The 25183-nt window shown below is 53.4% G+C and overlaps 1 protein-coding gene across 1 annotated transcript; it reads left to right on the top strand.

The window, feature by feature from the left end:
• The first annotated feature begins 833 nt into the window (after positions 1 to 833).
• Positions 834 to 3960, top strand: Rpl14 (ribosomal protein L14). Its single transcript, XM_021664072.2, has 6 exons — positions 834 to 914; positions 1438 to 1539; positions 2024 to 2118; positions 3150 to 3249; positions 3338 to 3391; positions 3633 to 3960. Exons 1-6 carry the CDS (start codon positions 912 to 914, stop codon positions 3918 to 3920), a joined length of 642 nt encoding a protein of 213 aa, XP_021519747.1. The 5' UTR covers positions 834 to 911; the 3' UTR covers positions 3921 to 3960.
• The last annotated feature ends 21223 nt before the right edge of the window (positions 3961 to 25183 follow it).

The following is a 25183-nucleotide window of genomic DNA, read 5'->3' as shown; positions in this document are numbered from 1 at the left end:
CACTCAAGCAAACACATACAAATAAATAAAGATATAAATGCAAAAGAAATAACATAAAAGGGAGAAGTAACAAAAGGGTTGAGGGGGAGATTTCTCCCTAAATGATTCAACATGAAGCGTAAAACTCTTAAGATCTGGGATTCTGGATCCAGTCACAGTCCTCTTTTGCTCCTAGTGTCCAGTATCTTCTGAAGTTCTGTTCTCGAGACTGGGTTTCTCTGGGTAGCCTTGACTGTCCTGGAATTCAGGGATCCGCCTGCTTCTGCCTCGGCTGGGATTAAAGGCGCGCACCTCCACCGCCCAGCTCGCTGTATCTTTGTTTTTGAGACATATATATCCCTGGCTGGAACAAAACTCGGTATGGAGAGCAAACAGGCCTTGAATCCAGAATTCCTTCCCCCTCTGCCCTGCAGTGCTGGGAGTAAGAGCGTTGGCCACCACACTCGGCTGTGTCTTACATCCTATGGATGCAGAACAGTGAAGCGGGGTGCGGACAGTCCTAACTGGAAGAACGGCCTGAGTCTTTCCTGCCCCTAAAGTTCTCAGGGGTGACTGACTGTCCCGTCAGGCCAGCATTTGGGGTGACTAAGCCAAGAGCGTTGCAGCGAGCGAGAGACCCGCCTGGGCTATAGAGAGTGGAAGGCGAACCCGAGTGGCCTTGTCTCAAAAAAAAAAAAAAAAAAAACAAGCAAAAATGAAAATACTAGGACGACAAGTTCACAGCACGTGTCTGAGAAGACGCAAGGGGAACCGAGCCGGCGCCGCCATGTTCGTTCCCACTGAGCATGCGTACAGGCACGCACGCTCCCTCTCGACCAATCCGATGACACGCTGTACGTCGGGGCGGGGCTTCCGCCGACACATGCGCACGGCCGGCCTGGGCCTCTTCCTTCTCGCCGGCCGCCGCCGACATGGTGAGTGTGTGTGCTGGGGGCTCCGAGCGCGGCTGCCGTGACGCTCGCCCTCCGCCGCGGGCGGGCGGGCCCGGGCGTGGAGCGGCTCTGCGCGAGCCGGGCCGCGCGTGGGGAGGCTGCGGGGCGCGGGATCCAGCCCTCGGGGAGCGCGGCCCGCGGTCGCGTGGAGGGACCCCGCCGGGCGCCCGGGCCACGCGTGCGCAGTGGCCGGAGTTGCCGGGCGAGGTCCGGGGGATGGCGGCGCTGCTGCGGCCTCACGGCCTCCCTTCGCTCGTCCATTTTCTCTGGACCAGGGAGTGGGTCGGGCTGGAGCAGTTTATCGGGTGAAGATTGAAGGGAGAGGAGAAGGTGGGAGAACGCAAGGATGGGTCAGAGCAAGTCGAGGTGGGAAGATGACCACGGGACGGACGTCTTAGTTTAAAAACTGCTGCTTAGTAAGTGCTAGTCCGGCTCTGAGCCCCGTGTTGCCGGTAAGCGGTGCAATATTTAAAGCCAACCCTTGTTTCTTCTCACCCTGTTGTAGGTGTTCAGGCGTTTCGTGGAGGTTGGCCGGGTGGCCTACGTCTCCTTTGGGCCTCATGCTGGAAAGCTGGTCGCAATTGTGGATGTTATTGATCAGAACAGGGTACGTGTGGGACGAGGCATTTTGCACCTTTTATGTGACGTGGCAGTAAGTTTGGCAGCACCCCGTACACGGTGCTGAGGGAAGGGAGAGTGGTCCTCGGGTGGAGTTCTTCAGGTTACAGCTTCACCTTTGAGGACGCACTAGGCGCAGGCTTTGAAGCGCAGAGTTCGCTCACCTTAGAAGACTAACCACCAGGTAGGTGGGCAGATGTTTTTTTAGGCTTGGTCAAAATGCAGATGAGTTTGAGGCAGCCCTGAAAGGAGTTCACAGGGGCTGGAGAAACCGCTCTGTTGGCAGAGGGATTGCCAAAGACCCCGGAGTCCCCGGCCCTAAAGTTAGGTTGGTGGCTCCTGTTTTCTCAGCCCCTGTTGGGGGTGGAGGTGGTAGAACCTGGAGTTCAGTCCTGCCAGGACCAGAGGTTACATGGTTTTCAGCCATCCTGAATCTCAGGTGCTGCTCTGAGAGCCTTGGTTTTGTATTCCAGGCATTGGTGGATGGACCTTGCACACGGGTGAGGAGGCAGGCTATGCCTTTCAAGTGCATGCAGCTCACCGATTTCATCCTCAAGTTCCCACACAGGTAACGCCCTGCTCTGATCTGCTCTCCAGTTTCATCCCCTTGAGAATATACAGATGGTTCAGAGCCAACCCAGAAGAGGAATGTACATGTAGCAAACAGATCTTACATACTTAAAATTTCTGTCATGGAAGTTAGCTGTACAGGCTATTTCATACAATAAGTTCAATGAGAAAGTCTCCTCTTGGTTCCAAAATCATGTTTGGTCTGTTGCTGCTACTGTTGGGCAGAACAGAATCGAACCTATGACAGTGTCTGTGTTGGGAACAATGAGCAGTAGCCAGGTTGGCCTGTGATGGTTTTTTAAAATTTGGTTTTGGTTTTAAAATGGGGTTAGTGTGTGCTACTATGCCCCTGCTTCAAAGGTGCAAAAATGTTCCTGTGATTTGTGTTTTGGTTACAAAGTGTTTAACATAAAGAATGTGTTTACAGCTTAGAAGAAAGGAAGGTCATAGAGATTGTGTGCTTTTTAAATTTTGTTTTCTCGTAGAAATACAGATTTTAAAAAAAAACAAGCTAAAACTGCTGCACTGTGGTTGTCAAATCGGCAGTGTTCTTGTGCAGTGAGTGGAGCATCTGCTGTTATGTACTGCCACAGTAGATCCAATTTATGTGGTTCAGGAGGGGGTGGGGTGTTAGCAGTCACTTTGCAGGAGTGACTACAGGCAAATCTTTAGGGTTCACAGCAGTAATAAAGTTTCTGGTGGTTAAGAAATTTGTCTGAGGTACAGCATGCCTTTAATCCCGTACTTGAAAGGCAGAGGCTGGTGGGTCTCTTGAGCTGGGGGCAGCCAGGGCTACACACAGAGAAACTGTCTCAAAAAAATGACTTGGCCAGGTTGGTGGTTAAAGTGTAAGCAGTGTGAGGAGTAGCTTTGTTAAAAGGAAGGACGTGGCTTTACGTACACATATGTAAGAGGCAGCAGATGTGCTCAGAGGTAATTGTCAAATCTTTGAATTTCTTTCTTCTTTTTTTTTTTTTAATTGACCTGCTATAAAGCTGATTGGCTCATGTGTGGTCTTACTCTCCACAGTGCGCGTCAGAAGTATGTACGAAAAGCTTGGGAGAAGGCAGACATCAATACAAAATGGGCCGCCACAAGATGGGCCAAGAAGATTGATGCCAGAGAAAGGGTAATAGTGCACAGCCTCTGTGTTCTGGGGGAAGGGGTATGTGCTGACACATGACAGGAGAGAGCTCTCCACTTTATTCTCTCAACAGAAAGCCAAGATGACAGATTTCGATCGTTTCAAAGTCATGAAGGCAAAGAAAATGGTAAGTTTTCAGATGTTTGTTTTTTGTTTGATGCAGGGTAATAAGGGAACAGTAGCCATTCCCTGTTTGATGGTGCTGTGGGTGCTTGAACTCTAGTTTCTTAGATTATTGTTTATTTTAGGTCGGGGCCTGTGAGAGAGCGTGGTGGGCAGAAGTGCCCAGTGCAGGCCTGAGACCTGAGTTGTTAACTAGGAAATACTATCCTTGGTTAGTAGCCAATGGTCTTCCTGTGTTTTTGCAGAGAAACAGAATAATCAAGACGGAAGTCAAGAAACTTCAAAGAGCCGCTATCCTGAAAGCTTCTCCCAAAAAGGCACCTGTTGCTAAGGCTGCCATTGCGGCAGCTGCAGCAGCAGCGGCTGCTGCTAAGGCTAAAGTCCCAGCCAAGAAGGCAACAGGACCTGGCAAGAAGGCCCCTGCCCAAAAGGCTGCAGGTCAGAAGGCAGCGGCTCCTGCCAAAGGTCAGAAGGGTCAGAAGGCCCCAGCCCAGAAAGCAGCTGCTCCAAAGGCAGCTGGCAAGAAAGCGTGAGGCCGCACAGGGAATAAAGCTTTTTTGACACATTGGCAAATCTCATGTGTGGGTTCTAAGCTTGTCGCCGAGTGGGCAGTAGAACGCTGGTGGGTCTGTAATGAAAATTCACGCTACCCAGGCCTTAGTACTTAGTAGTCAAATTGACCCTGTCCCTTGTACCAGTAAGTGTATTTCCCACAAACAGGTGGCATTCCAGTCTACTGCGATTCTTTAAAGACAGTGGGGCTGGGCCACAGTTAGTGGTAGAGAGTGCCTGTGTTTTGTGGGATGTTTCTAGGAGTTGTTTGGAGGGAAGCTTGGTCCTTGTGAAAGGATGGAGTGGAATCCAGAAAAGCAGAAGGTGTCAATTGTATAGGAAGTAGGGGCAGGGGAGATAATTTGTGTGATTATTCCCAGCAAACTGGGGGCTTTTTATACCTAAGCCGGGTAGGGTGCTGGAATAGAAGTTGGAAATGACTTGGGTTAAGGGAGACCATTGTGTTAGCAGCTTTGTGGGCTCTGGGTCCACCCCTGAGGTAGCAGGTGGAAGACTGAGGATAGGATTCCTGCTGCTCCTAGGAAGTAGTGCAGTACTGAAAGTAGCTCTTAGGGGCATGAGGCCCAGCATTCCGGAGGCAGAGGCAGGCCTGGTCTACATAAGAGTTCTAGAACAGTCAAGGCTACACCGTGAAACCATCTTGAAAACCAAAAGTGGGTGTGGGGGCTGTTCGAGGCCAGCCAGGGCTGTATAGTTAAGGCGTAGGGCCCTTGAGAAATTGAAAAGAGAAGTGACAAGTGAACCTTGAGGTAGGCCACATGGTAAGAGCTGGTACTTCAATTCGGCCAGCCCTGATTGGCTTGCAGGGTGGGGAGGAAGTTGAAGATGCTCGCAGGTCCAGGCATCTTGGGGCACACCTTGGCCAGCTGTCATCAGGAGTGTGATGGCCCTGTATCTCACAAATCTGGTCATGGGCTCATAGGTATGTTTGTCTCACCAGGGTTAGGATTATGAAAAAGGGTGGAGATTTTCTCATTCTCCACTCTAACCATTACTCTGAGCTCTCACCCCACAGAATTAAGTAGAAAAAGCTGGCTGATTAGCACCTGTACCCCAGAGCATTGTAGGCAGGGAAGGAGCCCTAACAGATGGTGGAATTGTAGGTAACCCAGAGAAGGTCTTCCTGGGAAAGGTGGGAAGGTGGACAGCATGGAGGATCTCTAGCCTTGCCATTTGGGGATCCTGATCCACACGTGGGTGAGGCTGGAACAGGTATTTCAGCCACCAAGAGGTTAGGTAGGGTTAGGAATTGAAGAAAAGGACTCCAGGAAGTGGATTGGGCACCAGAGCAGAAGGGATGGGTTTAGCAGAAGAGCCTGAGGTCAAGTGAGGTTGGAAAAGAGCCTGGAGCCCGTTTCAGAAGCACACTTGGTTACTACAGTGAGGGGTTGGTGGTTGGGATTACTACGATTAAGGATTTCCTAACCTTGGGACTGCAGAGGACTTTTTCAGAAAATGAGGTCTCTGTTTGCCTCTCCGGCTTCTAACTCCCGAGCTCCAGAGGACTTCTGCCTTAACTGTCGTTCGGTATACGTTCTCAACCACCACACCTGCTTTTCCTTCTTGATTAGACTCTAAAAAAATTGAAGCGGGGTTCAGGTAGTCCACGCTGGCCTTGAACTTCCGATCTCTGACAAGGCCTTTGAAGTGCTGAGATTACAGGTGTGTGCCACCATGCCCAGTTAGAAATAAACTCTAATTTTTTTTGCCTTTTTATTTTACTGCTCTTTTTTTTTTTTTTTTTTGAGGCAGGGTTTGTCTGTAGCCGTAGCTGTCCTGGAACTCACTCTAAACCAGGCTGCGTTTGAACTCAGATCCACCTGCCTCCGGAGTGCTGGGATTAAAGACTGTGTCACCACTGCTTGGCTGCGCTATCATTTTTATGCAAATGAACGTTTTGGGGAATGTACCACAAGTGCCAGGTGTCTGAGGCGTGACCCCTGGAACAGATGGTTGTGAGCCATTTTCCCAGCCCCATCATTAAAGTACTTTTTAAAAATTCTTTTGAAGATTTATCTGTGTTATGCCTGCATGTGTGCCCGCAGGCTAGGAGAGGGTTTTGAAAGTGTGGCAATGCTCGTGACGGGGCGTCTTACTGGCTGGAGCTGAACTGAGCCGCCTGGGTGCTTTTTGCTGACCCGGCCAAGTCCTTTTTCCAGCCGCATCAGCGTGAAAAAACTCACACTAACGGTCCAGGCTTTATTTGCAGAGGTGTGACCTTTTTTCCCCCCAATCACTGTCGCTATCTGAAATTGGTGCCAGGGAAATAGCCAACTTGTATAATTTACTCTCGGAGTTTCGGGCTCGGTGCTCCGCCTGTCCTCCCAGTGCGCACGCGCCCTGAGCCACGCGACAGCCCCTCCTACTCCAGCAGAACGTCAGGCGGGCGGGCGGGCGGCGTTCCCACCGAGACGAGGCCTCCGGACGGCCTAGAGCGGCCCGTGCGCACGCGCGCTTCCGGGCCGGCGGCGTGGCGGGAGAATTTGATCCTTGGCTCTCTGCGGCCCGTGCCCGGTCAGAGGCGGGACTTTCTGCGTTCCCCGCCCGCAACGGGCGTCCGCTGTGGGACCCCCGTGCCCCGCAGTGCACTGGTCCCCTGGGGGCGCTCCTGCCAACGGCACCGGGGCGCCGACCATCCCTGTCCCCCTCAGAGGCGCCCCGTGAGCGCGCAGCAAGCCCTGCGAGGGATGAGGAAGGCTCCCGGGTGGGGGTGTCCGAGGAGGCTGGGCCGTCACGGAAATACGGAGCCCGAGCGTCCCTGGAGGCTTCACTGACAGGGCAAGGTCCCACTCATGCTGTCCTCTTGGCTTCTACGGTGCTACTCATCCACGGCCAGAAGGCAGGGCATGGAGCCGGGGCACCAGCCATGCTCCAAACCGCTTGGCCTCTGGTGAGTTAGCTTCCTCTCGCCTCACACTAGCTGTCAGTCCGAAAGGCCGGAGGACTCCTATGGCCAGGCTGTGGCCCGTATAAATATGTAATGGAGCAAATAAGTATTGGGAGTGGTGAGGCTTCCGTTGCAGACACTGGTGGAAGAAAGGAGACCCACGCCTGGACACCTCCTGAGTGTGGGAGCGCAGAGTGTCTGCAAACGAGATTCGCCTGTAGAAGTTCTTCACTGAGCTCGTTGTGTCCCTTGCCAGTAGGATGTGCTGATAGAGGTGGAAGCAGGAATGTCCTGAGCTGGGAGCCAGGCTGGGCTGCATCTTTGTGTTCCATCGTCTAGAGTACCTGCTGCTCTTCCAGAGGAATGAAGTTTGGTTCCCAGAGCCCCTGCTGGGCTTTTCCCAGCCTCCTGGAACTCCAGTTCCAGGGCAGCCGGTCTTCTGGTCTCTGGGAGTGCCTGCAGGTGTGTGGCAGACACTGACCACAAGTCTGTACGTCCATCCGTTCAGAGTTGGCTTCATCTTTACTTCATCCATTGTGGATGTGTCCTCAAAAGATCAGTGTCCTGTGTGTATCCATTTTATCTTACCCCATTCCCCCTCATTTTTGTGTGTAAGTGTATGCCACAGAGGGTGTGTGCAGGTCAGATGACAACCTACCTTTTGGGCTCAGGGCTTGAACCCAGGTTGTCATGGTAGGCAGCAAGTACCTTTACCCACTGAGCCATCTGGGGACGGCTGGGAAGGTTTCCTGCAACCTGTGGGTTCTCTCCACAGACGCTTTTTGTATTGAGTTTAGGAGATTTATTTATTTTTATTTCATGTAGTTACAGACAGTTTTGAGCTGCCATGTGGGTGCTGGGAATTGAACCCAGGTCCTCTGGAAGAGCAGCCAGTGCCCTTGACCACTGAGCCACCTCTCCAGACCCCTGCTTTCTGGGGCTTTGTCATGCAAAGTGCACATACCGTGTTCACTGCAGTGAAGTCATACATTACGACGTAGGTGGAGAAGCCTTGGACTTATTACACATTTCATTTGAAATTAACTTTTTGGTCACTGAACTCAGAAAATATTTGCTGTTGCTGTTGTTTTTTGTGACTCAGATTTAGTTCTGTGAGCCCACTGAGGTGAGACCCGCTGTTAGAGGAAGCCAGAACACACTCCTTTTCAGAGAGCTGGCTTTCTCACAGGACAAGAAGTCGCGGTCCGGTTTCCAACACACCGACTCTCCCGAGGTCAGTGGCTCTGCACAGCGGCTGGTCAGCTAGGTCCTGAGTTCCGCACTGTGGATGCGGTCAGGGTAAGTGATCAGCTGTGATCAGCTCTGCAGAAAAGCTGCTGGCACCTGGGGCCCAGGACTTGAGCAAATCAAATTGTGCTCAGCAGGAGGCTTACTTCTTGCTGGCTGGTTTTCTCGGTGCGGGAAGGCACTGTGCAGGCTGCCAGGGGTGGGGGGGTGGAGGGGTCTTCAACAGTGCTAGCCTGCTGTGAACACTGAGCTACAGTAATGGAGAGCATGGCAAGGTGGCTCCTGGGAGCAGCAGTGGGCCGTGTAACCAGCTGCTTTCTGACTGGCTTTAAGGCTGGTTCCGCTGGAGGAAAGGCATGCCTCGTACCACACACCTGGCCGCTGACCCAGGTTCAGGGGACCCAGGAGGTGAACTGAACCAGGGTTCAAACTGCCCGCTGAGCTCATATATCTCTACCTGCACATTAGTGCAGTTCTCAGACTGCATCAGGGAAGGGTCTTTGTGCAGGGGATGGAGGTTAAGGCAGAAACCCACAGCTGGTCCAAGTGAAGAGAATGAACACAGGTGCATTCTCAGCCACACTCAAGAGTGTGGAGAGTTTGTCAGAACCAGAGGTCACAGAGGGCCAGGGAGAAACAGGACCCTGCAGTCACGACCCCATGGCTGCTGTGGTGGCCCACGTGTGACCCGCACGGGATCTCAGGCCACTCAGCATTCCCAAGGGGGGGGCGCTCATGAGCTCCCCCACACTAGCTGAGGCGCTATGGACAGTGGGTGCTTCCTCGGGGAGAGACTGGGTTTCCGTAAGGGTGTGGTCCCTAGTCCGCTGAACCTCGAGCAGCACAGGTTGGGTTTGGAGGAGATAACACACGTGACAGGACACTGGGTTGGTGAGGGTGAAGGGTGGATCTGAGAGGAGTTGGGTTGGGGCTGACTCTTATCAAGATACTATGTATGCCTGTGTGACATTCTTAAAGGGGAAGGGGCAAAAGCAAGGGAACCGGCAAGCACAGACTTTCCGGATTCTTGGTGGGAAGGGCAGAATTTGGCATCGCTTACAGCTCCATTTTACCTTTGGCCACATTTTGAGAAAATTATATTTCTAAGAAGAGTGAAAGGAAGCAGGTGTCTCTTCCATTTCTGAATTGACAATCCTTTGAGATGACAGCAGCACCCATGGGAACAGATAAAGATGACGCGAGGCGAAATTTGTTTGGCTGGATACGTAGGTACGACAGGAGAGTTTGGCTTGTCCCCCTGGAGACCCTGTGAGCTCTTCACTCTGTGATCCAGCTGGAATGCAGGCACACCTAGTACACGCCCTTAATCCCAAACGTTGAAGGTAAAGTTAGTAGAAGGAAGCATATCTGTTTGAAAGTGATGTCTAATTGGGTGGCAGGGAAGGTGACAAATCAGAGAAAGATTTGAAAGAGTAGGACACACCCAACTCTCATGAGAACAGAGAGGAGAGAAGGGAGCAGAGAGAGGGAACTTTTACTGGGAGTGTTTTACAGAGACCGGTTGAAGGGAGAACAAGCTAGACAGAATGAGCCACAGAAGGAGGAGGAGTCAGAAGATTAGAACAGGTTGCTGGACTTGGTTTGAGGTCAAGCAGAGCCGTTCAGTCAGAAGCTGAGAGAAGCCAGATTCAATCAGTCAGAGGAGAGGAGTTTGGGCCAGAACAGCTGAGTTGAACCAGCCAGCCCAGAGCTCGGTAAGAACAAGGGTGAGCTTATTCAGTAGTGAGTCTCAGAGGCTGAAAACATTGTAGGCCTAGGTTAGATTGTACAGAGACTAGAAGCTTCCAGGACTAGGCCTAAGTCAGGAGATGGAGGCAGGGAGCCTCCAAGACAACTGAATCAGGAGAATAAAAGTTCCTTTTTACAATTATTGAATTGGTGTTCTTTATATACTTCACAGAAGTGATGGGTGTTTGCTGTGGGTTATGTGGCTTGCCTCTGTCCCCTGAGCTTTTTTTCCAGAGCACTGATTCCTGTACCAGGGTCACTAGGGACACTGGACCCCTGGAGGGGTCACTGGGGACACTGTCCCCTGAAGGGGTTAGTGTGTGTTGCCAGGAGATAGTTCTCAGGAGAGTCAGCCTCTTCCTTCCCTAGGACTTCCTGTCCCGATGCCGTTTGCCCTGCTGTTAGGTAGCCAAGGTGGCCCCCACCACAGGCCAGATCAGTAGCTCCAGAACCAGAGTTAAATACGCTCTTTATAAAGTGTCCTTGGATTTTTTATTACAGCCCCAGAAAGATGGACAGATACAGCATGTCTAAATGTGTCATAGCCTGAGACATTGGTACACACACATCATGAGATTCCATCAGCGATGAGATAGATAGCAACCACTTGGTGTTCACCAGGTTTCTGTTGGTTGTGTTTTATTTTGTAATTAAGACATGCCTGTGTGGGTGATCTGAGCACACACATACCATGACACACTTATGGAGGGCAGAAAAAGCTTCGGGGAGTCAGTTTTCTCCTTAATTCTGTTTTGAGGCAGGGTCTCTCCTGTTGTGTCTGCTGGGCTGTTGTGAGCTGCGTCCTCTTCCCTCTGCCTCAGAGGCACACTGCTCTCCTGGCTGCTGGCGCTTGAATCCCAGTCATCCAGCTTTCATGGCGGTACTTTCATACACAGAGCCAGCTTGCTGCTGCCAGTCAGCGGCTTTATGGGAGATGGCCTGGATATAGTCCAGTCTCGTCTGGAGCCCCGCCCTAGTGTGTGAATAAAGATGATTCATATCTATCTGTCCATTAGTTGGAGCAGGAGATAGAAGCTGAATTGTGTTTTATAGTTCTACTAAATTATTCTTGACAGCAAATAGCTGCAGCCTGCCAGCCAACTGCACACAATATATCCAGTCCACTGACTGACAGACCAGACAGACACTGGGAGAACCCTGCCCCCAGGAGGACGGAGGGAATTCAGACCGGGGCCTGCTATCCTCAGTCGACATGCCTGCCCAGACCCCGTGACCGTGGCTGGGACCACCCTCCAGTCTCAGGATCGGGAAACCCTCTGGTGATGTGCCTGTGTGCTCACAGACTTGCCAGTGCCGACTAGAGGCCAGAAGAAGATCAGGCCCCTGGAGCTGGAGTTCCCGGTGGCTGTGGCTGCTGTGGGAACAGCCAGCACTCGGTGCTCCTGACCCCTGAACCCTCTCTCCAGGCCCTGCACACAGAGACTGAAGAGTTTGAACAGGAGGAGGTGACTTCCATCGGCCCAGGTCACACATGTCCCCTTGTAGCAAGATCCAGGGAGGGCCACTCCTGAGTCCAGCATAGCTTCCCCGTGAGGGGGTGAAAGGCTGGGGTGTTTGCTCCTGGTCTTCTCATGAAGGGCATCATATGTACTGAGTGTGTCCTCTGGTCCAGCTTCCCCCCTCCCTGGAGCCAGGCTTTCCTGTAGGTCAGGCTGCCCGTGAACGCCTGCTCCTGCTCCACCACCCAGCAAGGAGGAGACCTCAGCCATGTGCCGAAGCCCAGCTAGTCTTCAGCTTCTGGTTGGTGCTCTCTGCTGGCGTCTTTCCTTTGAGCCAGGGTCTCACCATGTAGCCTGAGCTGACCTCAGACTTGGGGTGCTGGCGTGACAGCTCTGTATCTTGCTACTTATAGATACCAATTCAATCTCTGGTTTTGTTTTGACACAAGGTCTCACGCAGTCCAGGCTCCCCTCACACTCACGGAGGAGCAGAAGGTGACCTTGAACTCCTCACCCTCCTGCCTTCAGCCCTCTCAGAGGCTGAGCCTCACCCACAGACCCACGTCTACTTCCTTTTCTTGAGATTTATTTACTCATGTGTTTATTTTGTATGCAGTTTTCTGCCTGCAAGTATGCATGCACACCGGAAGAGCCACGTGGTTGCTGGGAATTGAACTCGGGACCTTTGGAAGAGCAGGCAGTGCTCTTAACCTCTGAGCCATCTCTCCATCCCCATGTCTACTTTAAGTTAGCTTTCTTAGTAATATTTGTCCATGGAGCCATGCACATTTTTTACTGTTGTGTGGTAATCTGGATGCTATTTTGGTGTAAATGTCAGAGAGCATATAATTTCATTTATAAATGTGTCCGTAGGGCCAGGCCTAGTATGGCACACACTTGATCTCAGCACTTGGGAGGCAGAGGCAGGTAGCTCTGTGAGTTCCAGACCAGCCAGGGCCAGCTATGTAGTGAAACACTGTCATAAATAAGTAACTCCAGGATAAGGAGTCTAACTAGATCCTACCTTAAACTGGTCATGGAGACACACCCCTCCTGTATCAGCACTCTGGAGACTGAGGCAGGGGGATCACAACTTTGAGGCCAGCATGGGCTACAGCATGAGTTCCAGGCTGTTCTAGGCTACACGGCACAAAAAAAACCAAAACTAAGACAAAAAGCAGCACACCACACCGGAAAGGAGCCGCTGAGGAGGATGGTTTTTCATAAGCCAGTCTGACTCCATGACAGGCTTCAAATGTGGCCTCAGACTGAACAGGCCTGAGTTTCTGTTTCTCAGGAAACAAACTTACAGTCCATGAAAACAGGATACAATAACCCAATGACCTCCCTGAAAACCAGAAACAATAATTTAGTAGGCGCCTTGAAAAGTCCCCAAGCCCATGACCAATCAAGTCAAAGGTTAGTTAGAAACACTTTGTTTGCTAGTCAAAATGATATTGTCACCCGGGGAACTCTGTGTTAGCACCCTTTGTTACCTGGGCACACCCTGTTCCCTGGCACTCCCTGAGCCCCCACCCAGTATCCCCTAGATCAGTCCCAACCAATCAATGAAAAGTTTACCTACTCACACTAGGGAAATCCCCTAGCGGCCAGGAGGAGGGAAGGGGTACCCTGTGGGGAGGAGCAGGAGTGACGGGAATCAGGAGGGGGAGAGGGCGCTGCGGAGGCCAGTGTCACACAGGCACAAGGACAGTCGGACATGTGCAAATCCGCGTCATTCCTCATGCACCTCCACTTTCCTGCTGGTGGAAGTTAGTTCTCACCGGAAGAGACTGGTCTTGCTCCCAGGTGCCAGGGCTGCTGCAAACTGTCTTTCCTTGTCCGTTTTGAAGCTCTTTCCCATTTTAATTTTTTTCAACCTCGCAGCGCGGTGCCCTGCTCCGGGCTCGAGGTGTGCTTCCAGGAGCTTTTCTCCCTCCTCCCGGCTCTCTCATCCTGCTCCCCTGGCACCTGGCCCCTCGAGCAGGGCCGAGGTGGGCAGGCCTCTCTCCAGCCCCGACAGAGCGTCACTGTTTGAATGGTGTGTGTGCCGGGGACTTCACAAGGAGGATGCCCGCCCGAGGGCTGCCCACGCTGCTCTGTATTTAATGAGGATAATAACCGGGAAAGCCTCGCACTGGGCATACAGGGCACACGAGATGAGGGGACGGCTTGCGGGGTCCAGGGGATTGAACTGGGGCTGTCAGGCTCAAAGTTGCTCCGGCTCAAAGTTCCAACACCATCTTTGAGCAGAGTCCCCTCCCTGAGCCGGCTCCTCTGACTGACATCCGGAAAGGGCTGTGAGCGCAGGGCGCAGTGTCTGCCTGCACGCTCTCCCCGAGGTATTAGGAGTGGCGTCCGACCCCTGTCCCAACGGAAGTGAAAAACTTAGCCTCAGGGCTCCTCTTTCTGATGCCTGCATTAAATGTTCTCCAAGCAAAGCAAATGGACACAGCCACACCCCCGAACACATAGGAAGTTCTCTGTGCCGGCTGGAGAGCAGGCTCGGAGGTGAAGCGCTGGCTGAGCTTGCAGAAGAGCCTGGTTTGATTTCCCACGACAGGGCACAACCGTTTGTAACCCTCGTTCCAGGGGTTCAGCGCCCTCTCCTGGCCGCTGTGGCTACTGCACATATCTGCTGAGCAGCGCAAGGATGGAGAGGCCCACGCGGTGTGGAGCTGGGGGATCTTCAGTCAATATCTGGAGAGAAACTGAGGCCCTCTGCTGGGAGTCTCCCAGAAACAAAACCCTAACAACATCCGCTGGGTTGGAAAAGGTGCCTTCCGGAGCTGGTCTCCAGTGAGTCCCTCACCCTACCCAGTGCCTGAGGAGCTTGTCCTAAGCTTGCTTCTGTTTCAGTTACAAAGTTCCCGGACAAAAAGCAACTCCCGGCAGAGAGGGTTGAACTTCTGCTTACCGTTCCAGGTCACCCCATCTCTGTGGGAAAGACTGGTCATGTGTCCACAGCCAAGAGCGCAGAGAAAGGAAAGTGTGCTCGCCTGCTTGCTGCTAGTGCCTAGCTCAAGCAGTGGGTGTGGCCTGCCTGGGGGATGGTGGCAGCCCAGAGGGTGGTGCTTCCTCATCACCTAACTCAGTGGCAACCCCTCACACAGCCCTGGATGGACCCAGAGGCCAGCACCGCCCTGGGCTCCCCTGGAGGCACGGCTGCAGCTCAGCCAAGCTCTGCCTCATGGGAGCCAGGCCAGAGCTGCCCGGAGAAGCTGCGGATACAATCAGCTGGAAAGACCTTTGATTCTTGACTAACAAGTTTGCAAAACCTGTGAGCAGGGCAGAAAAGATGGCTCAGCAGGTGAAGGCACTCGCTGCAGGCCGGGCGACCCGAGTTCAACCCCTGAGATGCACACAGTGGAAGGAAGCCTGGCTGGCCCAGAACGTGCTGTGCAGAGCGGACGGGCCTGAAACCGGGACTTACCCCCGACCGCCCCGTGCTGGCACGGCAGGCGTGCACCCCACGCCCGGCAGGTCCTGCATTCTCTGAGCTTCCTCTTCTAGGTGCTAACCCTGAGCACACAGGGCTGAGCACCCAGCACCCCGTATTGTATTCTCAGCTCGGGCAGTTGTGCCTCCGCACCCGCTGGGGCCCAGGGCAGGCGGAGCTTCCCTGGCCAAGGCTCAGGGCAGCAATGACCTCGAGTATAAAGCGAACATCCAGACGTCAGCCTGACGACATGATGGTTGGTAAGACCCAGAAGCTGCTCCCCCTCTGTGATGATGACCCCGAGCACGGCTAGTGCCCGGCTGCAGCGCCAGGCCCGAGGCCCTCCGAGGAGCAGCCCCAGCCCAGCCAGAAGCTTGACTTTCCTCCTGACTGCGGAGGCGCCTCTCACCGTCTCACTGTCTCACCGTGGGCTTTAATTTGCATTCACTCGATGGCTAATGAGGGATAAACCTGTTTGAACCAGTTGTACAACCTGTTCAGATTTTTGTTTTGCTTCCAAGAGAATTGCGTCTTGTTTGTTGGTTTAATTGTGTGTCCTTGTTACCCTTGTTATTTGAGAACTGCAGATGAAAAGGCAGGACTGCGTCTTGAGGGAAATTCACAAGTGATCAACATGGCAACGTAGTACTATATGTGAGCTACAGAAGGGGGTGGAGGGCGGGGCGGGTGTGCGCGTGCCACAGGGGAGCCATTCCGTGTCTGCTGCTCCTCGCAGCCGCGCTGCCGCAGAATAAAGATCAGAGTGCAGACAGGTCATTCTCTCGAGATGTACTTGTTAAATTGTGTGTGTGTGCATGTGTGTGTGTGAGTGCATGCATGTGTATATGCATGTGTGTGCAGGAGCCTAAGGAGGCTGGAGTGGGCATCAGCTCTCCCGGTGAGGGAGCCACAGGCGGCTGTGAGCTTCCACTGCCACTGTACCTGGCTGCACCAGGAAGGCACAGGCTAGGGCAGCCTGTGTCAGCCCCCAGCCTCACCCGAGGGTGGCTTGCTCCCCTCTGTTCACTCTCACTTGTCAGATGAGTGACGCCAAGGGTGAGACCCGGGCTACCCCAAGAGCCCAAGTGATGCCCAGTGTGTCCAAGCCACGGCCCAGTGGCTGCGTGTGGCCTGGAACAGCTGTGGGGTTGGCCCAACACACAACTGTAAACTTATGAAAGTGAGATTTCCTCCTGCCTGGGTGGTGTGTTACCTGAGCACGACGTGACCTTTGTTGATGACAGCTTCAGGTGGCAAGGTCAGAAGGGCAGACACACCTTCCCGGCATTTGGATTTAAGTCATGTCTTTGGATTGAGGCTGTATGTGCATGTGTGTGTGTGCACACACACTCACGGACATACACTCACATACACTCGCACACAAACATATGCTCACACACAGACACACACACACACACAGACCTGCAGGCCCTGATCCCTGGAGCTGGAGTCCCAGGCCATCCCTCCTGCTGCTGACTTGTTTGCTATAAACCAGCTGTCCTCCTGTCTGCCAGGGAGGAGTGCTTGGATTACAGATGGACACTCTCACATCTATGATGGTCTAATTTTTTAAAACCGGAGACAGGGTTCCTTTGTTTAACGGCCCCGGCTGTCCTGGAACTTGCTTTGTAGACCAGGCTGGACCGGAACTCACAGAGATCTGCCTTCCTCCTGAGCACTGGGAGTAAAGGCGTGTGCCGCCAACACCGGATTTCTTTTCTTTTCCTCTCTGTCTGTCTGTCTCTGTCTCCCTGTATCCCTCTCTCTCTCCTTACATAAGGGCCCTAAGGACTGAACTTAGATGGCTGAGCTCTCTCTTGGCCCCAGAACTCTGACTGTAAACTTAATGTTTCCATCCTGCTGGAGGTTGTCCTGGGCCCTTCCCTCACGTCTCACCGCTGTCACTCACTGTCTCCGTTGGTGCTTTTTCCCCGTGTACAGCTGGAGACCCCGTACGCATTTTCATAAGCCTAAGTCAGCCATTTCACCTAAAAGAGAATGCACTCAGTCCACACGCCTGTTTACCTATACACAGATGTGCAGTTTCAATTTCTTCCTTTCCGGTTCAGAAAGCTGCTGGTAATAAATTTTCATTAAAGTGGTACAAGATTGGAAAACGGAATGAGCCTGGAGCATTTTCCTAAGTGATCAGCCGAAACCTGAGTGGGAGCCAGTTAGAACCCCCAGGGACAGCCCAGCTTGTTCAAAGGAGTTATCTTGGGCGGAGCCCAGAGGCGCAGCCACTTCCCTGGGCCCTTTGCAGCCTTTCCTCCAGCCTCCGCAGCCCCAGGCATGAGATGGTGAATTGGCTTCGGAGACGCTAGCTGGAGAGAAGTCAGCCGGATGTCGCAATTTTTATATATTTTTTACTTATATTTTTTAACTTAAGAAAATGGAGTATGTGCGAGCGTGTTGCTGTTGTTGTATTGCGCTTGTGAGTGGTCAGAGGTCAACTCTTGGGTGTGAGTGCGTCTCAGGGGTTGAACTCGGGTCGCCGGGCCTGCAGCAAGTGCCTTCACCTGCTGAGCCATCTTTTCTGCCCTGCTCACAGGTTTTGCAAACTTGTTAGTCAAGAATCAAAGGTCTTGCCAGAAGTTTCTCTGGGCAGCTCTGGCCTGGCTCCCATGAGGCAGAGCGTGGCTGAGCTGCAGCCGTGCCTCCAGAGCCCAGAGCGATGCTGGCCACTGGGTCAGCTAGGACAGGTCCAGCCAAGTTCCCCAGGAGGCCTTGAGAGGCAGAGGGGCTTCTCAGCATCCCACCCCCCTTTCTGCATCCTGCCACTTCCCTGGCTCCAGCTGCCAGAGCCCGCTGTGTCCTCTGAGCTGCCAGTGTGCCCGAGCGCCCTGCAGGAGGGCGGCGGAGCAGGCAGCTGCGGGGGAAGCGCAGACCTGCACCCTCCCGCCACCGGAGGGCGCTCTCCTCGCTCTGTGTCCGGGTGAGTCGGCGTGGGCTGGGCGTGCCTGCCCTGTGCTGGGGGGACCCCGTGCTGGACACAAAGTCCAGGGGTGGGGCTCCCTGTTCACCTGATGGCAGACCGAGGGGACCGATCAGGAGTGGCCAGCGGGAAGGAAGATGGGCCGCAGCTTCAGCAGGGCGAGGGAGGGCAGCACAGGCCCTGAGCGAGTCGCGTTCACTCAGTAAATGCACCACACCCGGGTGCGGCGTCAGGGCGGGGCAAGTGTGTGCTCCGTGGCTTGCCCAAGCCCCCGCCCCGGAGGTATTAGAGCCCAAGTCTTTGGACACCGCGGCTCGCTTTCTTCCCACGCTGCTGTTGGCGCGTCCCAGAGTCCTCCTGGCTTTCCAGGGGAGCGAGAGCTGCGCCCCATCAGCACGGCCAGGGATAAGGCTGCTGCACGCAGGATGCGTGGATGCGGCTCGGTAGGGGCAGGTGGACCCGAGGGCCGGGGGCGCCACTGAGCTGTTTCCTGAAGTATCCATTTCACCCTCAAGCCGAGGCAGGGCCTGCGCGGTGGGCGCCATGGCCAGCACGAGCCACGAGGTGGTGCTCAGACGCCGCGCGGGCTGGCGTTGCCTTCCCCAGGGAGAACCTGTGGCTCCCCCTCCCTGCGCGGGCCACTAACACCAGCCCCCGTGGCCTTCTGCCTCTAGCCTTTCCCGGGAAAGGCGGTGACCTGAAGGAGATGTCTGGGACAGTCCCCGAAGCAAGCCGCCACACTGGTGGGGTCACCGCCGGGAGAGGTGTTGCGGGGGCGAGGGAGACACACTCAAGGGGCAGAGCAGGTCTTGGCGCAGCAGCACTTGAAGCTCTGGGAGCTGAGGGCACAGAGCAGGGCCTGGCTGCCGCGGGCCTCACTCTCACTCTGCTCTCCTTCTCTTGGAAAGGCCTTGCCAGGCTCCTGGTCCCCAGGGACTGGTAGTGACCCGTAGTACAGGCAGAGTCACACTGCCGTGTTGTCTACGGTCAGTCCTAGGGTGCAGGCACAAACAGCCAGGATGGTGTGTGTGTGTGTGTGTGTGTGTGCTTGCGTGTGCACGGGCGCATGTGAATGTGTGTGGATGTGAGCCAGTCTTTGAACGCTGGCTTGGCAGTTTAGATGTGTGCATGAAGCCTGTTTCCAGGAGCACAGCGTGTGGGGCAGGGGTGAGCGTCCTCAGGGTTGGTGCAAACGCAGACTGGGGCACAGGAGCTTTGAGGTGGGAGTCCCTGGGCACAGGCCCTGGCACTGGTTGGGGGTGGGGCTGGATGAACCAGCCTCCTGATAACCGCACTCAGTCCCGGCCTTGTGCATCCGCTCTTCTGTGAAAGCGGCTGAGGTCTCGGCCTTGCACAGTTCACAGTCCGTGGTGGGCTGTGTGCTGCCCACTCTCTCCCTCTGGGGATGCCCAGGCCGGAAGTGTCCAGCGTGCATCGCTGACCCGGGCAGTGCTGGCTGTTTCCCTGCGGCTGTTGGCCAGCAGGGAGGCATGCACAGCCTCTCTCCTGGCCTCTGCCCCGGCTCCCCCTACGGTCTTGGAATCGCAAAGTCCCCTTTCCTGCCCCAGTGCAGACGGCCTGGGTCGATTTGTGATGTCTGAGCTTCCTCTGTGAAGGCTCTTCACATCTGGCATTCACAGAAAATAATCAGTTTAGACTATCAGAGCGATAGCGGGATGAAATTCGGGCCTACTTTCCAGTCTAACCGCCTCCCGGCTCCACAGACTCCCGCCGACTCCCCCCTTCTCTTCTGGTGACCTTTTATCTCTGCGGGAGCCCAGTCTTAGACGGTTCTGAATGTGGTGTGTTTCTCATTAGGTTTCTGCCGCAGAAAAGTCACGTGTCTCAAAGCTCCCCCCTTCTTCACCCCACCAATCTACAGTAACTCCCAATGTTTAGATTTGATTTGATTTGAGGTGACTGTAAACCCGTAATCTCGTTGATCTGAAATTAGAAAAATCCAAAATAAAGTAAAACACACACACACACACATACACACACAAACCAGTTTTTGCCTCTGTGTTTTTGTGGCAAAACAGAGGCAGACCACCCCACCCTGAAAATCAATCAGTCTGTCCAAGCCCACGTGGGCTCTTGCCCCTGGGCCCCTTCCCCCATCCTTAAATACCTTTCTTTGAGAGGTGAAGCCAAGATTGTGCTGCTCAGTGGGCCGAGGTTTCTAAGGGAGCCCTGGGGCCATGAGAGGTGACACTCTGGCAATGCCGAGGCCTGTGTGTCACGGAGGTTGGAGGTCGCAGGGCCCGATAACCGTCAACCCTCCTTTCTCCTTTCCTGAGGTCAGGCTGGAAGCTCTGTCTTGCTGGGAGTGGAGAACCTGCTGCTCTGGGTAGCTGGTGGCCCGAACAGACAGGAGCCTCCAGCCTCCGAAGGCCTATGTAGAGGGGAGGGGCACCAGGGCAGGTGAGCGTTCAAGCTGATGGGCCTGCACCAGCAGCAACTCCCTGGGCCACTCACCTTGACCATGAGCCACTAAGGTGCCCACCCCTGACCCCAGCTTTTTCTAGAAACAACCAGGTTTACAGTAGGAGGCTGGTCTCCTCAGACCTGTCCCCAAGTCTGACTTTCTGTCTTTTGTCCTTGCTCCCTTCTGTCCTGGGATAGTGTGTCTTCCTGGCCTTGGGGACCCAGCACTGCTCCCCTCCATTTTCAGCTTCAGTTCTGGACAGTGGAGCAGGGTGCTGGCTCCAGTTGCATTTCCCATGAGGCACTGGGCAGTCCTTTCCACCCCGTGCTTGTTCTTGCCTTCACAGCTGCAGTGAGGTTTGCCCAACTTCCTTCCAGTTTAGAGGGTCTGTAGCCAGGGTCAGGAGACTCCTCAGCCCCCAGAGCCTTTTGAAAACATCTGTCCATCCGTCTATCTATCTATCTATCTATCTATCTATCTATCTATCTATCTGTCATCTATTATCTATCTATCTATCTATCATCTCTCTGTCATCTATCATTTATTTATCATCTATCTATCACCTATGTATCATTTATCATCTATGTATCATCTATCATTCCCTGTCCTCTATCATCTATCTATCTATCTATCTATCTATCTATCTATCTATCTATCATCTCTCTGTCATCTATCATCTATTCATCTATCATCTATCCATCACCTATGTATCATCTATCATCTATGTATCATCTATCATCTATGTATCATCTATCTAGATGGTTACGTGCATACTGTCACCTATTTTAGGTCAAATTTTAGTAGTCGGTTCTCCCCTTCCACCAAGCGGCTTCCAGGGGTCAAACTGAGGTCATCATTCTTGGCAGCAAGCTCCTCCAGCTGCTGAGCCATCTTGCTGTTCTGTTTGTTTTGAGACATGGTGTCACATAGCTCAGGCTGGCCTTGAACTCGCTATATGGTGGAGGAGGATCCTGAGCTCCTAATCTTCCTGCCTCCGTCTCCTTCTCCTCTTCCTCCTCCTCCTTCACAATGTAGTTAGTGTCACCCATGTGTGAGACAAGGGGCCACATACTACAGCATTCCGGTGGCCAAACCCGTCAAAGAGCGCTTCAGCTGCCAGTAGCCCCCCCGTTAGGGGAAGGTCCTCCTGAGTCCCTCCTCTGTCCACGCCGGGACTTTGCTTGCTCTTGTGCAGGTGGCCATAGCTTCAGTGAGTGCAGCATACCTCGGCCAGAAGGCAGCAATTCAGTTTTTTCCGCCGTCCTCTGGCTCTTGCTTTCTCTTCGCTTCCTCGTCTGTGACATCTCCGAGCCTCTGCATTTGGCTTTATAAATACTCAGGGCTGAGCACACAGTTGCCTATGGTCAGCCTTTCTGGCTATGGGCGTCCGCAACAACTACTGCCCTCTGCACAACGAAGCTTCTCCGAGCACAGCTGAGGGTGCCCAGGAGACCCTGTGTATTCTCGTTACACCTGCAAAGAGTAGACACTCCAGCTGGAGGGTTCGGGGAGAGGAGGCCACAAGATGCCCAGAGGAGGCCAGAGTGATAGGTGGAGGCAGGGCTAGGAGGCTTCCCCAGATGACTCTGCCACCCAAACAAGGGACATTAGAGCCCTCAGCCCCTCAGAGGGCTCCCATGAGTCTGGTTTCCAGAACTGTCCTCACCACATTGGAGAGAGGCATCTCCCAGGGGGTAGTGGGAAACCATCTCCAGGCGACAATGGGATGCCAACTCCATTTCCAGGGGACAGTGGGGAGCCATCTCCATCTCCAGTGGACAGTGGGGAGCCATCTCCATCTCCAGGGGACAGTGGGGAGCCTCTCCAGGGGACAGTGGGGAGCCATCTCCATCTCCAGGGGACAGTGGGGAGCCATCTCCATCTCCAGGGGACAGTGGGGAGCATCTCCAGGGGACAGTGGGGAGCCTCTCCATCTCCAGGGGACAGTGGGGAGCCATCTCCATCTCCAGGGGACAGTGGGGAGCATCTCCAGGGGACAGTGGGGAGCCATCTCCATCTCCAGGGGACAGTGGGGAGCCTCTTCAGGGGACAGTGGGCACCTCCTGGGAGGTGCAGTGAGCACTCGGGGTGCTGAGATGCTGGGGTAGATGGAAATAGGTTTCACACAGGCAGCACTTGTGTTCTTGTCTCACCTTCCACACTCCTGCAGAACATAGACCGTAGTGAGGGCTGACTTTGTGTAATTTTGTCAAGCTTGTCATATTGCTTCAACTTCCCCCTCCCTTTGGGAAACTGAAACTGGAAAACTATCAGAAATAATGAGAGTTCAGTAAGGCAGCCAGCTACAAAATAAATGTGCAAAAATCAATACGTTTCCTATGTCCAACAGTAACCACTTAGAAAAAATAATGGAGAAGAAAGATCTCATTCCCATAAAAACAGGAGATATTTATCACCCCAAGCTAGGAGAAGTGTGTGCTGTCTTCCCTCATCTGTCCAGGCATCCTCCTGAGGTCGTGGCTGGGGGGGTGGGAGACTCTAGGCTTCAGGCCTTTTTGCACAGTGGCACATGGGTCTGGGGTTGCTGTCAGCTTATTGGTGGATTGCTTTTGCCTTTCTGAGGAGCCTCAAGTTCTGGTCAGCTGCTGGGTGGCAGAGCCTGCTGGTAGCTCATGTGGTTTCCATGTATGAGCGAGAGTGCATGTGTGTTAGTGTGTGTGTACATGTGTGTGAAGGCCAGAGGGGTCAATCTTAGGCATTCCTCAGGTGCTATCAGCACGTTTTAAAAACACATTGCTTTTGAAACTGGGCCACTTGCTGGTGAGGCTGGGCTGTCTGCCCAGAGAGCCCTGGGACCTGCTTTTCTCCACCCGCAGGGCCTGGGAGTGCAAGAGTGCACCAACACACGTGGCTTTTCATGTGGGCTTTGAGGAAATGTTACTTCAGTGTAAACTGAGTTTGCAGTTCTGCTGTTTCAAGATGAACTTGCAAAATGATGTATCTTTTATGAAAACTGGGCTTTCTGTTTCTTAAAGAAATAATCAGGCAGGGATGAGCCAGCATTTCTGTAGGTGTGAGTGTCTGGAGTGAGTGTGCGTTCTCCAGGGAGCGTGGAGCTCACACGGCTTCGTCCCTGGGCCGCTGCGTCTCTCCACTGGTCTCTCCCGCTCAGTGTTTGGATTTGCCGCCCTTGTCTTGGAGGGTAAGTGTGTTAGATGTTTTTCTTAGAGCTGTGACAAAGCTTTAAGGGGAAGGCCTGCTTCGCCTCTCAGTTTGGGTTCAACTGTCCTGTTGGGGAAGAACACGATGGCAGGAACACTTGGCACAGCTGGTCACAACTGGTTACATGACACTACTGTCAGGAAGCACAGAGAGCCGGAGGGTTCTCTCTGTCCTCTTTACTGTCCTCGACCCCAGCTCGGGTGCTCCTGCATGGGCAGGGTGAGGCCCCGCAACCCGGAAAGTTCTGCTTACACAACCCGGAAGCCTGTCTCCACGGTTGCCCTGGATCCTGCCGTGATGACAGTCAATACTAACCATTTCGGTAGGAGGATCAGATACCTATCCTGGATCCCGCCGTGAGGACAGTCAATACTAATCATTGTGGTAGGGGGATCAGTTACCCATCCTGGATCCTGCCCTAATGACAATCAATACTAACCACTGCTGTGGGGGCTCAGTTACCCATCAGAACTCGTTGTGTAAAGGTACAGCATGCGTACCCCCCAGCACACATGTGGGCTGCGGGCTGTGGGGTTCTGCTCACCAGCATGGCATCATTGGCGGGGTCGGCTAGCTCTCAGCTAACCTCGAGCACTCTTGGCTGTGGGCTCAGCTACACAGTGTGAGCTCAAGGTCGGAGGACGCTGTGTGCTGCAGCTCCTTTCTCTAGTGAGGAAGCTTCACTGAACTCGCACTTGGTCCCGTCCTGTGCCCCATTCTCCACATCTGTGTCCATCACCGCATTCCCTGGCTGTCCTTCTCCTCACACATTCCTTGCATGCCAGTCTCAGGCCTCGGTCCTGATTGGGAGGATTTCTGCCTTGCTGCATGCTTGGTAGATCCAGAGACAGAAACACGCTCCGGTTCTCCACTCGGGGAGCAACGTGAGGGCAGTCGAGAATTTGCCTTTCAGAGAAGACTGACTTCCCTGGAGAACTGGAATCCTGCCGCAGAGGCCTTCAGACCTGAATCTCGACTCTGCCCAGCATCCAGACTGTGGGTCTACATGGCCTGAACTTGCAGGTCTGTATAACTGATCTCTTTCTGTAAGCATGTGTGTGCATGCACACACACACAGTCTCTTTCTCTCTCACACACATACTCTCTCACACATACACTCTCTTACACTCTCTCACACACATATACACACTCTCTCTCACATATACTCTCTCTCACACACACTCTTACACACACACTCTCACACACATACACACTCTCTCATACACACCCTCTCCCTCACACACACACTCTCTCTCTCTCACACACTCCCTCTCACACATACACATACACTCTCACACACACTCTCACACACCCTCTTTCTCTTTCACACACTCTCACACTCTCTCTCACACACTCTGTCTTTCTCTCACACACACTCTCTCTCGCACACTCTCTCTTTCTCTCACACACACACTTTCTCACACATACTCTCTTTCTCTCACACACATACTTTCTCACACATACTCTCTTTCTCACACACACTCTCACACATACTCTCTCTCACACACACTCTCTCTCACACACACTCTTTCTCACACACACTCTCTCACACACACTCTCTCTCTTTCTCTCACACACACATTCTCTCTCTCTATCTCTCTCACACACACTTTCTCACACATACTCTCTCTTTCTCTCACACACACATTCTCACACATACTCTCTCTTTCTCACACACACTCTCACACACACTCTCTCACACACACTCTTTCTCACACACACTCTCTCACACACACACTCTCTCTTTCTCTCACACACACACTTTCTCACACACACTCTCTTTCTCACACACACTCTCACACACACTCTCACACACTCTCACACACACACTCTCACACACACTCTCTCACACACACTCTCTCTCACACACACTCTCACACACACTCTCTCACACACA

This window comes from Meriones unguiculatus, chromosome 6, assembly GCF_030254825.1.
Source record: "Meriones unguiculatus strain TT.TT164.6M chromosome 6, Bangor_MerUng_6.1, whole genome shotgun sequence".
Lineage (NCBI taxonomy): Eukaryota > Metazoa > Chordata > Mammalia > Rodentia > Muridae > Meriones > Meriones unguiculatus.
The sequence above is the reverse complement of the archived record's forward strand: the minus strand, read 5'-3'. Positions and strand labels throughout refer to the sequence as shown.

What these genes read in the sequence shown, in the direction of transcription:
- Rpl14 (XM_021664072.2), top strand. An exon ending in AGATTGATGCCAGAGAAAGG is followed by an intron (nt 3,250 to 3,337) that starts GTAATAGTGCAC and finishes TTCTCTCAACAG; the next exon opens with AAAGCCAAGATGACAGATTT. An exon ending in TCATGAAGGCAAAGAAAATG is followed by an intron (nt 3,392 to 3,632) that starts GTAAGTTTTCAG and finishes GTGTTTTTGCAG; the next exon opens with AGAAACAGAATAATCAAGAC.